The sequence below is a fragment of the Bubalus bubalis genome, chromosome 1 (assembly GCF_019923935.1).
Source record: "Bubalus bubalis isolate 160015118507 breed Murrah chromosome 1, NDDB_SH_1, whole genome shotgun sequence".
NCBI lineage: Eukaryota > Metazoa > Chordata > Mammalia > Artiodactyla > Bovidae > Bubalus > Bubalus bubalis.
Window position 1 is genome coordinate 154,428,892 of NC_059157.1, and position 20,712 is coordinate 154,449,603.

Genomic DNA, 20,712 nt, shown 5'->3' on the forward strand with positions numbered 1-20,712 from the left:
TGGCAGATCGATGGGGAAACAGTGGAAACAGTGGCTGACTTTATTTTTCTGGGCTCCAAAATCACTACAGATGGTGATTGCAGCCATGAAACTAACAGACACTTGCTCCTTGGAATGAAAGTTATGACCAACCTAGACAGCATATTAAAAAGCAGAGACATTACTTTGTCAACAAAGGTCCGTCTAGTCAAGGCTATAGTTTTTCCAGTGGTCATGTATGGATGTGAGAGTTGGACTATAAAGAAAGCTGAGCGCCGAAGAATTGATGCTTTTGAACTGTGGTGTTGGAGAAAACTCTTGAGAGTCCCTTGGACTTCAAGGAGATCCAACCAGTCCATCGTAAAGGAATCAGTCCTGAATATTCATTGGAAGGACTGATGTTGAAGCTGAAACTCCAGTACTTTGGCCACCTGATGCGAAGAGCTGACTCACTGGAAAAGACCCTGATGCTGGGAAAGATTGAGGGCAGGAGGAGAAGGGGACGAAAGAGGATGAGATGGTTGGATGGCATCACCTACTTGATGGGCATGGGTTTGGGTGGACTCCAGGAGTTGGTGATGGACAGGAAGGCCTGGCGTGCTGCAGTTCATGGGGTTGCAAAGAGTTGGACACGACTGAGCAACTGAACTGAACTACTGATATACACAACAACATGACTGAATCTCAGAAGTATGCTGAATAGAAATTTTCAACACTCATAAAAAATAATCTACAGCAGAAAAAAGTGAAAACAGTGGTTACCTCTAAGCAGAATGCAAGCAGGAATTAATCGGCAACAACTATGAGGGAAGGCTTGGCACCAAAGACCTGATGCTTTCAAACTGTGGTATTGGAGAAGACTCTTGAGAGTCCCGTGGACAGCAAGGATATCAAACCAGTCAATCCTAAAGGAAATCAACCCTGAATATTCATTGGAAGGACTGATGCTGAAGCTGAAACTCTAGTACTTTGGCCACCTGATGCGAAGAGCTCACACATTAGAAAAGACTCATGCTGGGAAAGATGGAAGACAGGAGAAGGTGATGACAGAGGATGAGATGGTTGGATGGCATCACTGACTCAACGGATTAGAGTTTGAGCAAGCTCTAGGAGATGGTAAAGGACAGGGAAGCCCGGCATGCTGGAGTCCATAAAGTCACAAAGAGCTGGACATGACTCAGTGACTGAACAACAATGAGGGAATTTTCTGGGTAACAGTAATACATGTTGGTAGGTAATGCATGCATCAGAACTTAGCAAGTATATGCTTAGAATTTGTGCATTTCAATGTATATAAATTTTGCCTCAAAGAGAAATTTGTTTTTGTTTTCAAAAGGAAAAATTTATAAAGAAATACTAAACTCTACTTACTGATAAGCATGCTAAAGATTTAAGGGGAAAGCCTACTAATGTCTGCAACTGGTAATGCATAAAAAAATTAGGATATTTTAATGCATAGAGAGAGAAATAGATAAATGAGTAAATTGTAAAGTAAAAAAAAAAAAGGCAATCAAGGTGATAGATATATGGGTCTTCACTGTAAAATTCAATTTTGCTCAATGCTTGAAATTTATCACAAAAACGTGCTGGAAGGAATCTATGAGATATATTTGAAGCAGCAATTAAAATAAAATTCATTTAATTTAAACACTTTTATCAATAGAAATGAGGCAGAAATATAAATAATTAGCAGTTCAAAGACTTGAAAAGGAACAACAAACTAAACCAAAGAAAGCACAAAGCAGAAAATAAGAATAAAAGCAGGAATTAATAAGATAGAAAATGGAGAAAAAGATCTAAATAATCAATTTAAATGTTTGCTTTTAAATTAACAAAATAGACAGTCAACTAAGTTAAATAAAGGAGAAAGCATAAATATAAAAAATAATAAGTGACAAGAGGAAAATAAGCATTGAAACAGAAGGAAAAATGCTTAAATCATAAGAAACTACTTTGCAGATTTCTAGACAAATAAATTTTAAAATACAGGTGAAATAGTTAATACACCAGAAAAATATAGTTTACCAAAATTAAGTCTATAAGAAATACAAAGTTTAAACTGACCAATTTCTGAAGAAACACAGTTATCAAAAAATAAAAAAGCACCCGGCCCAGATGGTTTCACAAATCTACAACTCTGAATACCAGAAAACCTTCCCAATTCTTTTTATGAAGCAAGAATAATAAGTAATAACTGATAAACACAGTACAAAAAAAAAAAAAAGAGCAACATCACATATGACTGTAATTGTAAAAGTACTCACCTTAAAAATTGGTGAACACATTAAGAAAATACTACACAAGGAACAACTAAGATTTAATCCAGAAAACCAAGATCAGTTCCTTAAGATCTAAGGGGGAAAAAAACTTGATTCTATTCACAGATGATGAAAAAGCCTTCAACAAAATTCAATATCCATTTCTGGAAAAAATAAAAACAAAGTTACAGATCCTCTCTGAACATGATCATATATATACATATATATAATATTATCATATATATATATATATATATTCATATAATCATATAAATAAATCCCCATGGGATTCTCCAGGTAAGAATACTGGAGTGGGTTGCCATTTCCATCTCCAGTATTCTTGCCTGGAGAATCCCATGTAGAGAGGAACCTGGCAGATTACAGTCACTGAGGTCACAAAAAGTCTGACATGACTTAGCGATTGGGCACAGGTGCATTTACACTAAAATCAGGAAAAAGATAAGGATGTATATCACCTCCTCTGGTATTCAATATTTTACTGGAAGTAAAAGCCAATGTAATTAGATGAGAGAAAGCAAACGGAAGAATAAAAATTGGAAAAGAAGCAAAATCATATCTATTTGCAGAGAATATGACACTGTATGTGACAAACCCTAGAGAATCAATACTAAAACTAATTCAAACAATAAAAGAACTGAGTAAGGTAGCAGGGTATAAAATTAATATAATCCATACTACCCAAAATAATATACAGATTCAATGCAATCTCTATCAAAATTCCAATGTTATTTTCACAGAAGTAGAACAATCCAAAAAATTTGTATGGAAACACAAAAAAACCTCAATAGCCAAACAATCTTGAGAAAAAAGAAAAAGTTGGAGGAATTGTGCTTCCCGATTTCAATCTATATTACAAAGCTATAATCATCAAAACAATATAGGTTTGGCCTAAAAACAAACACATAGATCAGTGGAAAATAGACAGCCCAGAAATGAAACCACATTTACACGGGTAATTAATTTACAACAAAGAAGATAAGAACATACACTAAGGAAAAGACAACCTCTGCAATAAGTGGTGTAGAAAAACTGGACAATTACATGCAAAATAATCAAACTGGACTATTTTTTCATACCATACACAAACATACACTCAAAATGGATTAAAAGTTCAAATGTAAGATTTGAAACCATAAAACTTCTAGAAGAAGCAGTATGCTTTTTTGACATTGGTCCTAGCAGTATTTTTTGGACAAGTCTCTTTGAGCAAAGGAAACCAAAGCCAAAATAAACAAATAGGACTACACAAAACTAAAAAACTTTTGCACAACAAAGGAAACTATCAACAAAACAAAAAGGCAGTCTGCTGAATTGCAGAAGATATTTGCAAATGATATATCTGATAACTGGTTAATATCCAAAATATACAATGAACTCATACAACTTAACATCAAAAAACCAAACTAGACTACAAAATAGGCAGAGGACCCAAACAGACATTTTTTCAAAGACATACAGATGACCAACAGACACGTGAAAAGATGCTCAACATCACTAATCATGAGGAAAATGCAAATCAAAACCACAATGAGATAGCCCCTCACACCTGTCAGAATGGCTTTTACCAAAAGAAAACAAATAACATGTTGCCAAGGATGTACTGTTGGTGGGAATGTAAATTGATACAGGCACCTCAAAAAAAATTCAGCAATTCTACTTTGAGATAAGTTTGTTTTTTATAGTGGTACATATAAGCAGTTCTGTAACTACATTCTGTGTATTCTAAAATTGAGGAAATAAGTAAATATACTGTGAATAACAGTAAGCTTCTCACTGTTGTAAAAGGAAGTGATATGATACATGTCACAACTTGAGTACTTTGAGAAGAACATAAAAATTGCACTAAAAAGCAAAATCATCAAATTACTCTATAACTTACCCATGGAAACTTGCAACAAACTTTAAATATTTGACTTCTCTCTTCCTGCCATCCCTCAAAACATGCTTCATCTTTCAATTACTTTTTAGACGTGTAACAACAAAGTTTTGTGAAAGTATTTGACTTCTCATGACTGATATCACTCTTTTATTAAAAAGCACAGAGATCATTAACAAAATTTAGAATCACATAGTACTATACTTTTCCTTTGAAAAACTCACTACAGTTGACCCTTGAACAACGTGAGTTTGAACTGTGAAGATTTTTTTGAACTGTAGATCTTTTTTCAATAAATACTACAGTACTATATAAACTGCAGCTGGCCGGATATGTAGATGCAGAACTGTGGAAAGGGAAGGCCACTATGGGACCCAAGCATCTTCAGACTTTGGAATTGGCAGCAGGTCCTGGAATCAATCTCCTAAAGATACTGAGGAACAAATGTACCTACATCTTCTTTATTTAAATTAAAGCCTTAATTAACTAAACTTTTCAAGAAATGAGTTGCCTAATTTTCTTGTTAAAGTAAGATTAACCTAGAAACTCTTTCAGTTTAAACATTTTGAAGAACAAAGTCTTAAAATACATTTTCCAAAATTATGTCATGTATCAAACATGGATAGAAGTATTTTCTCAAAACATAGTGATTTTCAACGTCTCCAGACTATTTAGTTATTGCAGTTATATGCTGAAGTAAGTGTCATTATAAGAGATACAACAGACTGAGAAATTGCTATTTTGAATAAACCTCTGAACTTGTTTCCTCATATACAAAATGCAGGTATAAACCTGCATGAGAGCCTGACAGGGTTACAAAACTCAAAACCAGTAGTAAAATGAATGTGTGCTGGAGAGTTTGTTGCTGACTAGACACCACTGCCATTTCTTTTCAGACCTTCCTTGCGCTGTAAAATAGAAGAAATTAACCTCTCCAGATTCCCATCTGGACGCAGTTGCAGGTAGATACTTGAGAAGAGAAGCAGCCTCCAGGTAAGTAGTTTCTTGAGAACTACACACTTTGGTGCTACAAAGCTAGAGTTCTTAAAAGTTCTTAAAAAAATAAGCAGCTTCCATACTTCAGGCTAAAATAATCAGTAATAGCTTCCCTAATTCCCTGAGCCCTTCCAAAAGTTATATAAGCCTTTAATTCCCCAAGTTAAAAGCCTGATGCTTGGAACCCAGTGGCTTGCATTTTCCAAATCAAACTATGTTTGACTTATAAGGTGTATGTGAAAATGCTCTACAAACTAAAAAAGACCATACAAAAGCATGGATTATTATTTCTGTTCTCCCTGATAGGAAATTTCAGTTGAAGTTGTTTTCTGATAATCAGTTTCTAAAAACAATGTTTGGTACCAAAAGATTCCCCTGCACGAGTTTACGATATATGAGAATAACAACATAATATTCATAATGCAACTTTTAAGAATCAGGAGTCAAATGTGATGGTGGATGAGAAAGGATGGATTAAATGTGACTTGGGAGTGAAAAGGTAAAAATTAAGAAATGATTTAAGGAAGAGAATTAAAGATTAAACAGACCTGAACACTAAAGGGTAGGAAAACTTAAATTGGAAACAATATAAGAAACTGGAAGAAAGAGCATGCTCAGATAAACAAACCGAGCAACTCAGAGGCATGGATGGAGAACAAAAGGCATGTAACACAAAGTGGCTTCCTTTCATGTTGAGTGTGTACAAAGGAGAGGGGGCTGGGGCCAAGTAGTACAAGGCCAGAAAAGCTAAACATTTGGACTTGACTATTATTATCCAACTTCAGATTCAGAGAGACTTGTAGAATTTTATGCCTAGATAACAAAATCATGCTGCGAATTAACATACCGCCAAAACTAGAGCCTAACAGGATACAAAACTACGCAAAAGAAACTGCTTTTCCTAAAACACTGTTTTTGTCCTAACACTCTTCTTCTCAAAAACGGTGGTCCCTCCTTACCATGGTCCCCATCCTATTCAACCATATCTTCTAGCATTACCCAAAACATACAACTCTTTCCAGATAGACTACACTCTGTATTACTGGCCCTTGAGCACAGCCAGAAAATGCAAGTGGAATGACATCAGGTACTAACTAGTCTGCTCAGGCCGCTATAACAAAGTACCATATACCAGGAAGCTTAAACAACAGAAATGTATCTCACAAAGGCCATAAAGTCAAAGATCAATATGCCAGCTGATCTGGTTCCTGATAAGGGCTCCCTTCCTGGTTAGTAGATGGCCACTTTTTCAGTGTCTCACATGGCCTTTCCTTTGGGTGTATGCTCAAAGAGAGAGAAAGATCTCTCTCTCTCTTCTTATAAGGCCACCAGCCCTGTTGGATTAGGGCCCCACCCACCTTTATGACTTTAATTACCTCCATAAAGGCCCTATCTCCAAACACAGTTACACTAGGGGGTTGAAACTTCAACATGAATTCAGCAGGGACACAGTCACTCCAAAATACACTGGATTATTTCTAAGGCTAAACCTTAAGAGATTTTGCAGCTTCTGTTCTTACGTTTTTGAAATACTTCCTCTATCATGTGAAAAAGCCCAGCCATTCCTATCAAAGGATGAAAAGCCACAGGGAAACTAAGGCACCCACTCCCCACCCGACCCCCTGCTGCTGAGTCAACAGCCAACACCAAAAGCCAGATACATGAATGAAGCCACACTGCACCATCCAGTTTCAATCAAGCTATCAGAAAGCTACAACCACATGCATGACCCTAGGTAAAACTAACAGAACTGCGAGGTAAGCTGAGTCAGAATTGTAAAATGGAGGGAAAAATAAATGATTATTGCTCTAAGTCACTAAATTTTGTTACAAAGCAGTAAATAGTTGATATGGCATACCTTCTTGTTCTGCTTTTTGACCTAGACCTCTGAACTCTGTATGATTTTCCTCGACCCCTTGAACGACTTCGGCTTCGTTTTCTTCTAGAGCCGTAAGAAGAGCTACTGCTTGATCGATGTCTGCGTCTGAAAAAGAACATAATCAAATATTACTTGCCTTCAAAATGTTACCAGATACTATGTTATGAGAACTATACTGGTTTATAGGCTTATCTACAAAGAATAGACAAAGGATGAAGACCTATGGGCTAGGTCTGAAAGAACACAAAATAAAATCTTTGGGTTGAGACTTAAACCTCATAAATATATAACTACAAAAAGAAAAATATTTTACCCATAAAACTTCAAAGTACAAAACCATATGAACTCTAAGGAAAATCACTCTTGCTACTACGTAAGTAAAAATTACAAAAATCACCTTCTATCATAAGAATGTGAGCGAGGCTGAAGATCTCTGGACCAAGATCTTGATTTTGACCTTGATCTCCTTCCACCTTTCTTTCGGCTGTACGTTCTACTATCTGAAGAACTACTGGAAGAAGATCGTCTACGGTGTTTCTTTTTTCTCTTGCTTCTGCTTTCTTCTTCAGTATCTGATGACCGGCGGCCCATTTCTATAGGTTTAAATACAAAGAAAATTATTTCCAACATAATGGAACAATGGATGAAATTTAATATAGTAATTTTTTTTGTATCTGTAAAAATTTTAAATGTCTTAGTAAAGTAAAATTTAAATGTACCAATCTTAACAAGACATGGGAAACAGCTCCAGTACAGTCTTCTAGCACTATCAGTTCAATGTTTTCACAATTTATGAATAAAGTAAACTCGTCCTAAATTTTTTAAAATGTCTCCAAAACTGGCAACCCTGAGGGTGGTTCCTTACAACAATTTTCTTATAGTTCAAGTTGCATTTATCATTAATTATATGATACTTGGTTTAGGGATCAACTATCTAATCTTATATTCTCACATTCCCTAAAGATAAAAGATATTTTACTATCTTTTACAGTTAAACTTTCCTAACTGAAAATTGTAAAATTTTCATCTCTGTTCAAGGTATCAGAAATTTTTTATCTCTGTTCGTTTCAAAGGCAAACCATTCAATATCACAGTAATCCAAGTCTCTGCCCCGACCAGTGACGCTGAAGAAGCTGAACGGTTCTATGAAGACCTACAAGACCTTCTAGAACTAACACTCAAAAAAGATGTCCTTTTCATTATAGGGGACTGGAATGTATAGAAAGTAGGAAGTCAAGAAACACCTGCAATAACAGGCAAATTTGTCCTTGAAGTACAGAATGAAGCAGGGCAAAGGCTAATAGAGACCTGCCAAAAGAACGCACTGGTCATAGCAAACACCTTCTTCCAACAAAACAAGAGAATACTCTACGCATGGACATCACCAGATGGTTGACACAGAAATCAGATTGATTATATTCTTTGCAGCCAAAGATGGAGAAGCTCTATACAGTCAGCAAAAACAAGACCAGGAGCTGACTGTGGCTCAGATCATGAACTCCTTATTACCAAATTCAGACTTAAATTGAAGAAAGTGAGGAAAACCACTAGACCATTCAGGTATGACCTAAATCAAATCCCTTATGACTATACAGTGGCAGTGAGAAATAGATTTAAGGGACTAGATCTAATAGTCAGAGTGTCTGATGAACTATGGATGGAGGTTTGTGACATTGTACAGGAGACAGGAATCAAGACCATGCCCAAGAAAAAGAAATGCAAAAAAGCAAAATGACTGTCTGAGGAGGCCTTACAAATAGCTGTGAAAAGAAGCGAAGCAAAAAGCAAAGGAGAAAAGGAAAGATATACACCCATTTGAATGCAGAGTTCCAAAGAACAGCAAGGAGAGATACGAAAGCCTTCCTCAGCAATCAATGCAAAGAAATAGAGGAAAACAACAGAATGGGAAAGACTAGAGATCTCTTCAAGAAAATTAGAGATACCAAGGGAACATTTCATGCAAAGATGGGCTCGATAAAGGACAGAAATGGCAGGGACCTAACAGAAGCAGAAGATATTAAGAAGAGGTGGCAAGAATACACAGAAGAACTGTACAAAAAAGATCTTCATGACCAAGATAATCACGATGGTGATAATCACTTACCTAGAACCAGACATCCTGGAATGTGAAGTCAAGTGGGCCTTAGGAAGCATCACTACGAACAAAGCTAGTGGAGGTGATGGAATTCCAGTTGCTGCTGCTGCAGCTTCAGTCGTGTCCAACTCTGTGCGACCCCAGAGACGGCAGCCCACCAGGCTCCCCCATCCTTGGGATTCTCCAGGCAAGAACACTGGAGTGGGTTGCCATTTCCTTCTCCAATGCATGAAAGTGAAAAGTGAAAGTGAAGTTGCTCAGTCATGTCCGACTCCTAGCGACCCCATGGACTGCAGTGCACCAGGCTCCTCCGTCCATGGGATTCTCCAGGCAAGAGTACTGGAGTGGGGTGCCGTTGCCTTCTCCAGGAATTCCAGTTGAGCTATTTCAAATCCTGAAAGATGATGCTGTGAAAGTGCTGCACTCAATATGCCAGCAAAGTTGGAAAACTCAGCAGTGGCCACAGGACTGGAAAAGGTCAGTTTTCATTCCAATCCCAAAGAATGGCAGTGCCAAACAATGCTCGAACTACCACACAATTGTACTCATCTCACACGCTAGTAAAGTAATGCTTAAAATTCTCCAAGCCAGGCTTCAACAGGATGTGAACCGTGAACTTCCAGATGTTCAAGCTGGATTTAGAAAAGGCAGAGGAAGCAGAGATCAAATTGCCAACATCCGCTGGATCATCAAAAAAGCAAGACACTTCCAGAAAAACATCTATTTCTGCTTCATTGACTATGCCAAAGCCTTTGACTGTGTGGATCACAACAAACTGTGGAAAATACCTCAAGAGATGGGAATATCAGACCACCTGACCTGCCTCTTGAGAAACCCATATGCAGGTCAGGAAGCAACAGTTAGAACTGGACATGGAACAACAGACTGGTTCCAAATAGGAAAAGGAGTACGTCGAGGCTGTATACTGTCACCCTGCTTACTTAACTTATATGCAGAGTACATCATGAGAAATGCTGGGCTGGAGGAAGCATAAACTGGAATCAAGATTGCTGGGAGAAATATCAATAACCTCAGATATGCAGATGATACCACCCTTATGGCAGAAAGTGAAGAAGAACTAAAAAGCCTCTTGATGAAAGTGAAAGAGGAGAGTGAAAAAGTTGGCTTAAAGCTCAATATTCAGAAAACTAAGATCATGGCATCCAGTCCCACCACTTCATGGCAAATAGATGGGGAAACAGTGGCTGGCTTTATTCTTCTGGGCTCCAAAATCACTGCAGATGGTGATTGCAGCCATGAAATTAAAAGACACCTACTCCTTGGAAGGAAAGTTACGACCAACCTAGACAGCATATTAAAAAGCAAAGACATTACTTTGCCAACAAAGGTCCATCTAGTCAAGGCTATGGTTTTTTCAGTGGTCATGTATGGAGGTGAGAGTTGGACTATAAAGAAAGATGAGTGCTGAAGAATTGATGCTTTTGAACTGTGGTGTTGGAGAAGACTCTTGAGAGTCCCTTGGACTGCAAGGAGATCCAACTAGTCCATCCTAAAGGAGATCAGTCCTGAATATTCCTTGGAAGGACTGATGTTGAAGCTGAAACTCCAATACTTTGGCCACCTCATGTGAAGAGCTGACTCATTTGAAAAGACCTTGATGCTGGGAAAGATTGAGGGCAGGAGGAGACGGGGACGACAGAGGATGAGATGGTTGGATGGCATCACTGACTCGATGGACATGGGTTTGGGTGGACTCCGGGAGTTGGTGATGGACAGGGAGGCCTGGCATGCTGCGGTTCATGGAGTCGCAAAGAGTCAGACTGAACTGAACTGAATTGAAAATTCTAAAATTTCAAATGGATAAGACCTCATTAATCATCAACAAAGTGCAAACTGAAACAATACACCATTATCATGTAACTCACAAAATATGAGAAAGGAAATGTTAACTAATGTACCAAAGTTGATGAAGTATTGTTAACTAAAATATCAAAAATGAAGTCTAACTGTTCACATTGCTAGTACCTATAAAAGTGGTGATAAAATCCTTCCAGAAAGCAATAGAGCAATTTAAATAAAGAGTTTTAAAAATGTTGATGCTTCTTTGACAAAGCAAACTTATTTCTAGGCATATATCTGCAAAGTTTTCCTTAAAAGATATATTCATGAAGATATTCATTGTAGCATTATCTAAAACTGTATGTACAGAGGGCTTCCTTGGTGGCTTAAATGGTAATGAATCCACCTACCAATGCAAGAGACATGGGTTTGACCCCTGATCCAAGAGGATCCCATATGTCCCAGAGCAACTAAGCCCGTGCCCCACAACTCCCGAATGTGCTCTAGAAACCGGGAACCACAGCTACTGAGCCCATAAGCGACAGCTACTGAAGCCTGAGCACACTAGAGTCTGTGCTCCGAAACAAGAGAAGTCACCGCAATAAGAAGACCGTGTACTGCAAGAAGAGAAAAGCTTCTGCAGAAACAAAGATCTAGCACAGCCAAAAACAAACACAATAAACAAATACAATTAAAACTGCATGTAGAGAGACTACAATGTAAGAAAATATATGCATATGAGTAAGAGCAAAAATGAAGACAAGTGATAAATATTTAAGTAAAGAAATTGGGTACTTTTTTTCTCTTTTTTAACTGTATTCTATATGGCTATGGTATATTTACTATACAAAAGAAAAAACATATAGAATATAAAGTTTTTATATTTAGACAATAACTGATAAGAAGCCTACTTGTCTTACTTTAAAGTTAGATTCTCATATGGAATCTTATTTTTTTACTAAAATAGATATTAGCTATCTTTGGATGTCACATAAAAGCAAGATCCATCTTTCCTAATAGGTAGGATAGTTAATGAATCAGATAAACAAAAATCTCACACTTCATTTTAATATTTATTTAAATTAAGGTAAATATCATTACTCTAAAAAAAGCAATACATTAAATTACAGCTTTGTTTTCAGAACCAAGTGAACCATCCCTTCCTTGACTATAATGCAATTCTAGTTGAAAGTCACTGTTATAACTCAATTCAAAACTTAAAGCTATTTACCTGGAGCCAGAATTAGACTTTAAATATAGTTCTGAACCTCAAAGCTGTTCACATTTCTAACATTTCACAGTTCAACTGAACATTGGAAAAACTTGGTTTTGAAAAGCTCAGTAAATCACTAGCATATCTAAGCCAGTTTCCTCATTGAAAACAAAACTGTACTTCATGTAAGATCACCATGATCCTCTCCAGCTCTCAAAATACTACAATTATGAAATCTTATATATACATACAGTATATATGTACATACATACATATATATTTAAATGTGTGTATATAATAAACTAAAGATCCTCTTGATACGGGTAAAAGAGGGGAGTGAAAAAAGCTGGCTTAAAGCTCAACATTCAAAAAACAAAGACCATGGCATCCAGTCCCATCACTTTATGGCAAACAGATGGGGAAAAAGTGCAAACAGTGACAGGTTTTTTCTTGGGCTCCAAAATCACTGCGGACAGTGACTGTGCTTGCTCCTTGGAATAAAAGCTACGACAATCCTAGACAGCTTATTACAAAGCAGAGACATCACTTTGGCACCAAAGGTCCACACAGTGAAAGCTATGGTTTTTCCCATAGTCATGTACAGATGTGAGAGTTGGACCATAAAGAAGCCTAAGCACCAGTGCCAAAGAATCAATGTTTTCGAAACATGGTGCTGCAGAAGTTCTTGAGAATCCCTTGGACTGCAAGGAGATCAAACCAGTCAATCCTAAAGGAAATCAACCCTGAATATTCATTGGAAAGAATGATGCTGAAGCGGAAACTCCAATACTTTGGCCACCTGATACAAAGAGCCAACTCACTGGAAAAGACCCTGATGCTGGGAAAGACTGAGGGCAAGAGGAGAAGGAGGTAACAGAGGATGAGACAGTTAGCTGGCATCACTGACTCAATGATCAAGAATTTGAGCAAACTCCAAGAGACAGTGAAGTCAGGGAAGCCTGGCATACTATAGTTTAAAGGGTCGCAAAGAGTCAGACACAACTTAGTGACTAAAAACAACAATAGCATGTATTTACATATTTATATCCATATAGTCATTATATATCATATATAACCACATATCTCTGTATATGTATATATGTATGTATATATGTATATATATGTATGTATTTCATTAAGGAATTTGTATATAATTGATATTATTGATCATCTAAGCATTCTAATTTCCTTTTTCTTTCTTTCTTGTTTCAACCTTTAAACAGTTAAGAATTTTCTCTACTTGCAAATAACCAAATTAAGATGGGTTTTTATTTATTACCTGGTTTAAAAAATACTAACATTATAGTAAAGGATAAAAAAGTATAAAGAGGATAAAGAAGACCAGAGGAGAAAACTACAGGAACAGTAGACAAGATATGTCAACAAATTTTTAGCAAATAAAAAACAGATGCAGGATTTAGAACTAAGAATGCTGAACATCAAGCAACTGCAGAGATTTCCAATTGAAGAAAAGCCAATTCACATAGCAAAAATCAGAAAGGATCAGGAATTTGAGACACCAGATACCACAGCAGGCACAATGAGGCACAGAACTAAAAAACAAAGGAACTGGTTGAAATTCTATAAAAGAAGTAATTGCTCAGGTCCCCTATGCCATTCAACCAGATCAGTTCAGTTCAGTCACTCAGTCGTGTCCGACTCTTTGCGACCCCATGAATCACAGAACAACAGGCCTCCCTGTCCATCACCAACTCCCGGCGTTTACCCAAACTCATGTCCATTGAGTCGGTGATGCCATCCAGCCATCTCATCCTCTGTTGTCCCCTTTTCCTCCTGCCCCCAATCCCCTCCAGCATCAGAGTCTTTTCCAATGAGTCAACTCTTGGCATGAGGTGGCCAAAGCACTGAGTTTCAGCTTTAGCATCATAGGGGACTGCTATTCCCCATTCCCAGAAGGAGAGGTGGTTTATTTTAGAAAAATGATGAAACGGTGAAGCACCAGGTCCAGAGGTACAGGAAAAGAGGGCAGAGAAATGTTCAACTAAAAGTTAAAGGGATTAAGTGAACAATCTAACAGTAAATACTGTCACCTGTGTGTACTTCCCTGGTGGCTCAGACAGTAAAGCGTCTGTCTACAATGCGGGAGACCCTGCTTCGATCCCTGGGTCGGGAAGATCCTCTGGAGAAGGAAATGGCAATCCACTCCAGTACTACTGCCTGGAAAATCCCATGGACAGAGGAGCTTGGTAGGCTATAGTCCATGGGGTCGCAAAGAATTTGACACGACTGAGCAATTTCACTTCACTTTGTGTGTACTTGGCTCCAAGAATTCAGAGTATTCTCTTCTCCAAAAACTAAACAGTACCTGGAAGAAGCTATATTAAAACCAAGTCCACCAGTTAACAAGCCCAAACCTTAAACACAGCAAACTTTTTTTTTTAATACTTCTTTTTGCTTTGGCCATGCCACACGGCTTGTGGAATCTTAGTTCCCTGACCAGGCACCAAACCTGTGTCCTCAGCGGCAAGAGTATGGAGTCTTAACCACTGAAATTCCCCACAGTAAACTTTTTTCTACAAACGTTTCTTCTGGTAACTTTTTAGTAATTATACAACAAAAGAAAACAAATCACATGATGAAACTCTTCCTCATAAGAGACAGAAGCCAAGCAGAAAAACAAGCAACTCATAAGCCAGGAACATGCAAGAAAACTTCAAACAAAACACTATCCTCAGAAATGTATGAGAAGATGATCCAAACAAGAATAGGAGGAACAGCCATAGAATAGGAGAGAAATCTTGGAATGTAAACAAACAATAAGTTGTAAGTAACACAATAGGGTCAGAGGATACTATCAAAGGGCTCATGAAAAGTAGAAAGAAAAAGATTAAAAAAACAGGAGGTAAAAGAGGATCAACCCAGGAAGTCCAATATCCAATTAATATATATTCCAGAAAGAAACAGAGCATAGAAAACAGAAAAAGAAAACTATCCAAAGAATAATTTTTAAAATTTACAGAATTGAAAGACATGAATTGCCCTAAGTCCCTGGGACAATGAATTTGAAAAGACCTATACCTGACATACCTCATAAAACTTCAGAAACGAGAAATACAAAGAAGAACCTTGAAACTTCTAAAGGTAAAAAATGGTAAAAGGCATAGGGCTTCTCAGCAGCAACACAGCAAACAATGGAGACTTGCCTTCAGAATTCTAAGTGAAAATCATTTTCAAACTAGAATGTATATTCAGCTGAAGCATAAATCTAATATGAGATCAGAATAAAGACATTTTCAGATATGCAAGGGCTCCAATTATACCTTAAGCTCATCCTTTTTTAGGAAGGTATTGAAGGATGTGCTCCAACAGAAAGACAGAGTGAATAAAGATGACCCAGATTCAGAAATAACACTTGAGATAGGTTAAAAAGTCCCAGAGTGATAGCATGCCAAGGTATAAGGAATACATCAATGAACAAGAGAGAAAAATCCTTGCCCTCAAGGAGTTTACATTCTAGTTTAATAGTAGTTCCCAATCGGTTCTGTAGACCCCAGGTTATTCCTAAGACCTGAAGGGATCCAACCAGCCAAAACTAATTTTATTACAACGCTAAAACTTGATTTACCTTTTTACTGTGTTGACTTTTGTGCTGATGATGTAGAAGCAGTGGTGGGCAAAATTGCTGGTGCTTTAACAGGAATGAAGGTAATGGGACCAAACTGTACTAACAGTCACTGAATTCTTCACTGCAATATACAGTTGTTGTTGTTGTTGTTGTTTAAAGAAAGGCAGTTTCACTTAGGTATGTCCTTGATAAAGCAGTAAAATCATCATTAATTCTATAAATTTCAACCCTTGAGAACACATCTTAATATTCTGTGTGATGAAATAGGAAACACAGAAACTAAAGAACGACAGGTTATCTTGAGGAAACATTTGAGCAGCTGAATAACAAGTTGAACTAGTTGCTTTTATTGTGAAACACTATTTAAAAGAACTGACTGTGATTATTCAGACCTGGGCATGTGACATTTTCTCAAGAATGAATTAAAGGAGTCTATCCTTTAAGGAAACTGTCAATTTGTTGCCAGTGATAAAATCTGAGCTCTCAAATAACGAATATATATGGAATCTAGAAAAATGTTACTGATGAACCTATTTGTAGGGAAGGAATGGAGGGGCAGATGTAGAGAACAAACTTGTGGACACAGCAGAGGAAAGAAAGGATGAGACAGACTGAGACAGTGGTATTGACATTTATACACTATCATGTGTAAAACAGCTAGTGGTAAGTTCCTATGTAACACAGGGAGCCCGTAGAAAAGGGAGGCAATATATATAATTATGACTGACAATGCATTGTTCTATGGCAGAAACCAACACAACATTGTAAAGCAATTTGCCTCCAATTTAAAAATAGATTAAAAATAAAATATAATACTAACACAAAAAAATTTGAGCTCTCAAGCAAAAATCAAAATGTTGGATAACTTGTATTTGTCACCATGAGACTGACAACTTCTCAGCACTTAAAGATTTCTTTAATGAGGTCAATGGTGATATTAACAAATTGGAATTTTTAAATTATATAGTGAAAAGTTGGTCTATATTTAGAAGCTACACATAACTCACTGAACCAGTATTTTCCAATAAGCCAATGTACGATGTCACAGACTCACGTTATGAGTAAAATATCCATTCATGGTAGGAGACAAATCGATAGATTTTAATGTAACAGAGCATGAAAAGGTCATTGACATCGTTTCAAATACCACATTGCAACAAATGTTTAAGAAACTACTACCTGTCAAGTTATGACACAGTATTAAGGAAGTAATTATCTGAAAAGGGTATTAAAATACTATTTTTTCCAACAGCGTATCTGTGTGAAATCCAGATTTTCTTCATATAATTCATTCAAAGTCATCACAATAGACTGACTATGAAAGCAGATATAAGAATCCAGTTGTCTTCTATTAAGCCAGACAGTAGAGATTTGAAAAAGGAAAAATAATGCCACTTTTTTCACTTTTGTTTTGGAAAATATAGCTATCTTTCACATCAAATATGTTATTTATGTTACCAAGTAATGGATTTATTACTGTTATTTTTATGTGGACTAATTAATAAATACTTCAAATTTTTGTTTTAATTACTAGAAAGGCAATATTTCTAGATATAGCCCATGTAGATAAAAGTCTGTGGGGTTCTCTATAATTTTTAAGCATGTAAAGAGATCTTAAATCTAAAAAGTATGAGACCTACTACTCTAAGGTACCTATAGTCATTTTTATTCTACATTTTCGTCCAGCTTAAGTACCTACATAAGGCATAAAGAAGCAGGGAAAAAAGAAAAGGACATACATCTAATTATGTAACTTGCTGATGACCAAAAAAAGAGACTGAGAGGTGGGTATACATTTTTTCTATTCTTTAATGTCAATTAATGTAATTCATCCATATTAGAAGAATGATTACATTTAACTCAGAAAAGTTAATGGAAGATATACAATCCTTCCTTAGAGTAACCAAATGAAAAAATGATTAAAAAATCCGTCATAAATTTATAAATATTTTTTCTGGTGATGCATTTACATTTCAAAAAAATCACACCAAAGTATAATTAATCTCAATAAGAGAAACAAAAAGTCATTCCATTTCTTTATTATAAATAAACTCAAATACTTATTCAGAAAAGGAACTGAACACTAAGAATAAATCAAAGGTAGGTCCAAAAACTGTGTTCTCATCAATGACAGTACTGAATTCCTACTCACTACCCTAGATATATACTTACCACTGGATTTCCATAATGTCACTAGCATGTAGTTTGCTCATTCAAGTCATAGTGGTTGATTTATATTATATCACACATTTCCAGTAAGGAAGAACTGTTTTTATTTAACTCCATTGGTAAGTATAACACATGGCAAGATGCATTAATAGCTCTTTCCAGTAAGAGCAAAGATAAATTGAGCATAGATTTTTAGGAGTCCCAGAACCTAACACTTTTTCAATCCATCTGTAAGCAGAAAAGGCAAATAGGGAGAGAAGGCTCTCAGTTTTCTGTTCTCACTTGTCTCTATTACTTCCTGGTTGCAGTTTCATGGTCACAAACCATATCCAACTAACTCCCATTACAGAATTGAAGCTGTAACAATAATGACTACAGTAGGACATCAATTTACAAAATCATCATATTGTAAAGTTTAGGTGATTGACTGAAGATGTAGAAGCCAAAATGCGTCATTCAAAAGAGAGCTTAAAGGCATACACAAGTAGTTCCTTTGTCTGGTAATCAATAAGGTAAAGTAAGCAGTTATCTTTTTCAGAAAGCAGGCAGTTAGAACAAATATTCCTAAAGGACATGACATTTTATAATTATTTCACCACTGCTCATTCTTTAGTTTATCAAACTATAATCTTTTTGATCCTTGGACACATGACCAAATAAGGGCAAGGGGGAGGAACAGTCATTTCAATGGGAAATCCACCTCAAAGGTGTAAAGTAAAAATGGGGTTAACATCATTTAGCATAGGAAGAAATCCACAAACAAGTACAGAATCACCCAAGGCAATAAAAGAACTAAGGTAAAATTCTAGCTTAATGAGCAAAATAAAGCAAAACTCAAGAGGTACAGAATTGTTAAAACATTCCTCCCAGCACAACTAAAAATTTGCAGACTAGCATCTTTTTTTTTCCATTAAAGCATTATCAGTCATAGGAATTTCTTCCCAATGGTTTGAAAATAAAATTGGAAAATACACCAATACATCTAATATAACAATCTTATTAGAGAAGTTTTCCAACTCATAATACAACTGTTTGCTTAGTCAAGCTGGTAAGGCCAATTAGTAAGACTAGGAAGACTAGCCAAGCTGGTAGGTGCCAGCTGCCTTTATTTAAGTTTCAAACATTTTTAGCCCTCTTACTGAAGAACATACAGTAATAAAGTGCTACCACTTAGCAGGAAATCTTTGTCTGCAAAGAAAGTGAATATTTATAGACTCAAGAGCTAAAGGGGCTCTCAAAGGATACCCAGTTTCCCCAGGAGGTTGCACCTGTCATATCTGCTATAATCCTTAAACCCAAAAACCGCATATCTTCCTCACTTAGAGCTTTTATGGCTAAGTCCAAAGACGACAACTGGAAAACTTTTTTGTGACAACACGAAACACTTTTATTTAACTACCTAGTACCTAATCAGTTGAAACACAAGTAAGTTACTGCTAAGTCTGGGCGGGCCGGCACGCGGGTAGGGGGGAGGGGGGTGCGGGGAATGGCCTCCACTGTGCATTTAAAGATATATAACCTCTGAAAGAAAATTAAGGTTGACCTAAAAACAAAAGCAGGCAACACGTATACTAGTGCGTAACCTCTCATAGACCATAGATAGCATGTGCTCTTGGTCTATGACTACAAGTCCTGAAATCAAGGAAAGAGATGAGTGTTAAAGGCGAATAAATATAACAAATATATTTATTTGTTAAGGAAGGAAGTCTATGTCACCCTGCATCACCTCTCTTCCCAGCATGCCAGTGTGAGCCAGGAAGGATAGGAGGTGGGGTAGGGGTGGAGGTGCGGATTCGGGTGAGGGAGGGTAAACTGGAAGAGCAGGTGAATTTAAAGTAGATGTAACACAGTGGATGGGACAGAGTACACCAGGTTGCAGCCTCCTTCTCGCTCCACCCTACCTAAAACTAGTAACCAAACTCCAGTCACATCTTACAAGAAAACCCAGAAACCAAAGGCAGGCTATCAAAGATCAGGGACTGGCGGTGGGGGCGGGAGAGAGAGAGATTTTGACTCAAGGCCTAGCCTGAGGCCTGCGATCGCGTACAGCCCTATAATCGCCACCACCCTAAGGCCCCAGCTTGGCCCTCAAAAGGTCAGAAGCCGCCAGGTGCCAAGCGCATGCGCACTGCGCCACCCAGCACGCCGCCGGACCGCCAACCCCCTACCCCCACCCGCCTCCCGCAGCCGCTGCCGCCGCCGCCGCCTCCAGTACACAGGCAGCGCCAGGCCCGCGCCGCCTCACGCCAGAGTAGGGCCTCGGAACCCCTCAGCTGCGGGCGCTGCCTCTCAGGTCCCGGACGCGGGCATCACCTGGATTCCGGCCTTCGGGCTTACACCTCCAGTAGACTTGCAAGCGCCGCAGACCTAGATATGTTTCTTCAAATCTGGGCGCCGCCGGCGCTCACCGAACTTGCTTCAGTTTAAGCTCACCGCCTTCCTGGTTCCACCACCAGGCAGCGGCAGCCGAATTTTCGAGTGCATCGATGGAAGCTGCCAGGCGTTAGGAGAGCCGAAGGAGTGGATTGTCACGCCGCCAATTTTTTGTTTGGTGTTGGTTTTCCGTGCTTGATTATTTGATTTTCTTGTTACCAAAAAGCAATTAAGGTGGGGACGGAAAAGTTTTATTGCCTTAGTAATCGTCGTTATCTCCACAGATAATCAGTAAATAAATCCGCATCATAGGAAGTTATGTTTAAGACACCCACACGTAGCAAAATCGATTATCTCATGCTGGGAGAGGAGGAAACTGGCCCAACAATAATAAATCAAGGGAGTGTGTCTGTATAGCGTCAGAGTCGTTTGTGATTAAATTGTAATGATTTATTTGAAAAACTGCA

General features: G+C 37.6%; 1 protein-coding gene across 1 annotated transcript in view; it reads right to left on the reverse strand.

Moving 5' to 3' along the window:
* Nucleotides 1-20,275, reverse strand: part of RSRC1 (arginine and serine rich coiled-coil 1) — a 350,213-nt gene extending 329,938 nt beyond the window's left edge. The window contains exons 1-3 of the mRNA XM_006079554.4: nt 20,186-20,275; nt 7,407-7,602; nt 6,989-7,114 (exon numbers count right to left, since the gene is read on the reverse strand). Coding sequence (XP_006079616.2) covers nt 6,989-7,114; nt 7,407-7,600 — 320 coding nt within the window. The 5' untranslated portion in view covers nt 7,601-7,602; nt 20,186-20,275. The remainder of the gene's footprint in view (nt 1-6,988; nt 7,115-7,406; nt 7,603-20,185) is intronic.
* Nucleotides 20,276-20,712: the final 437 nt, after the last annotated feature.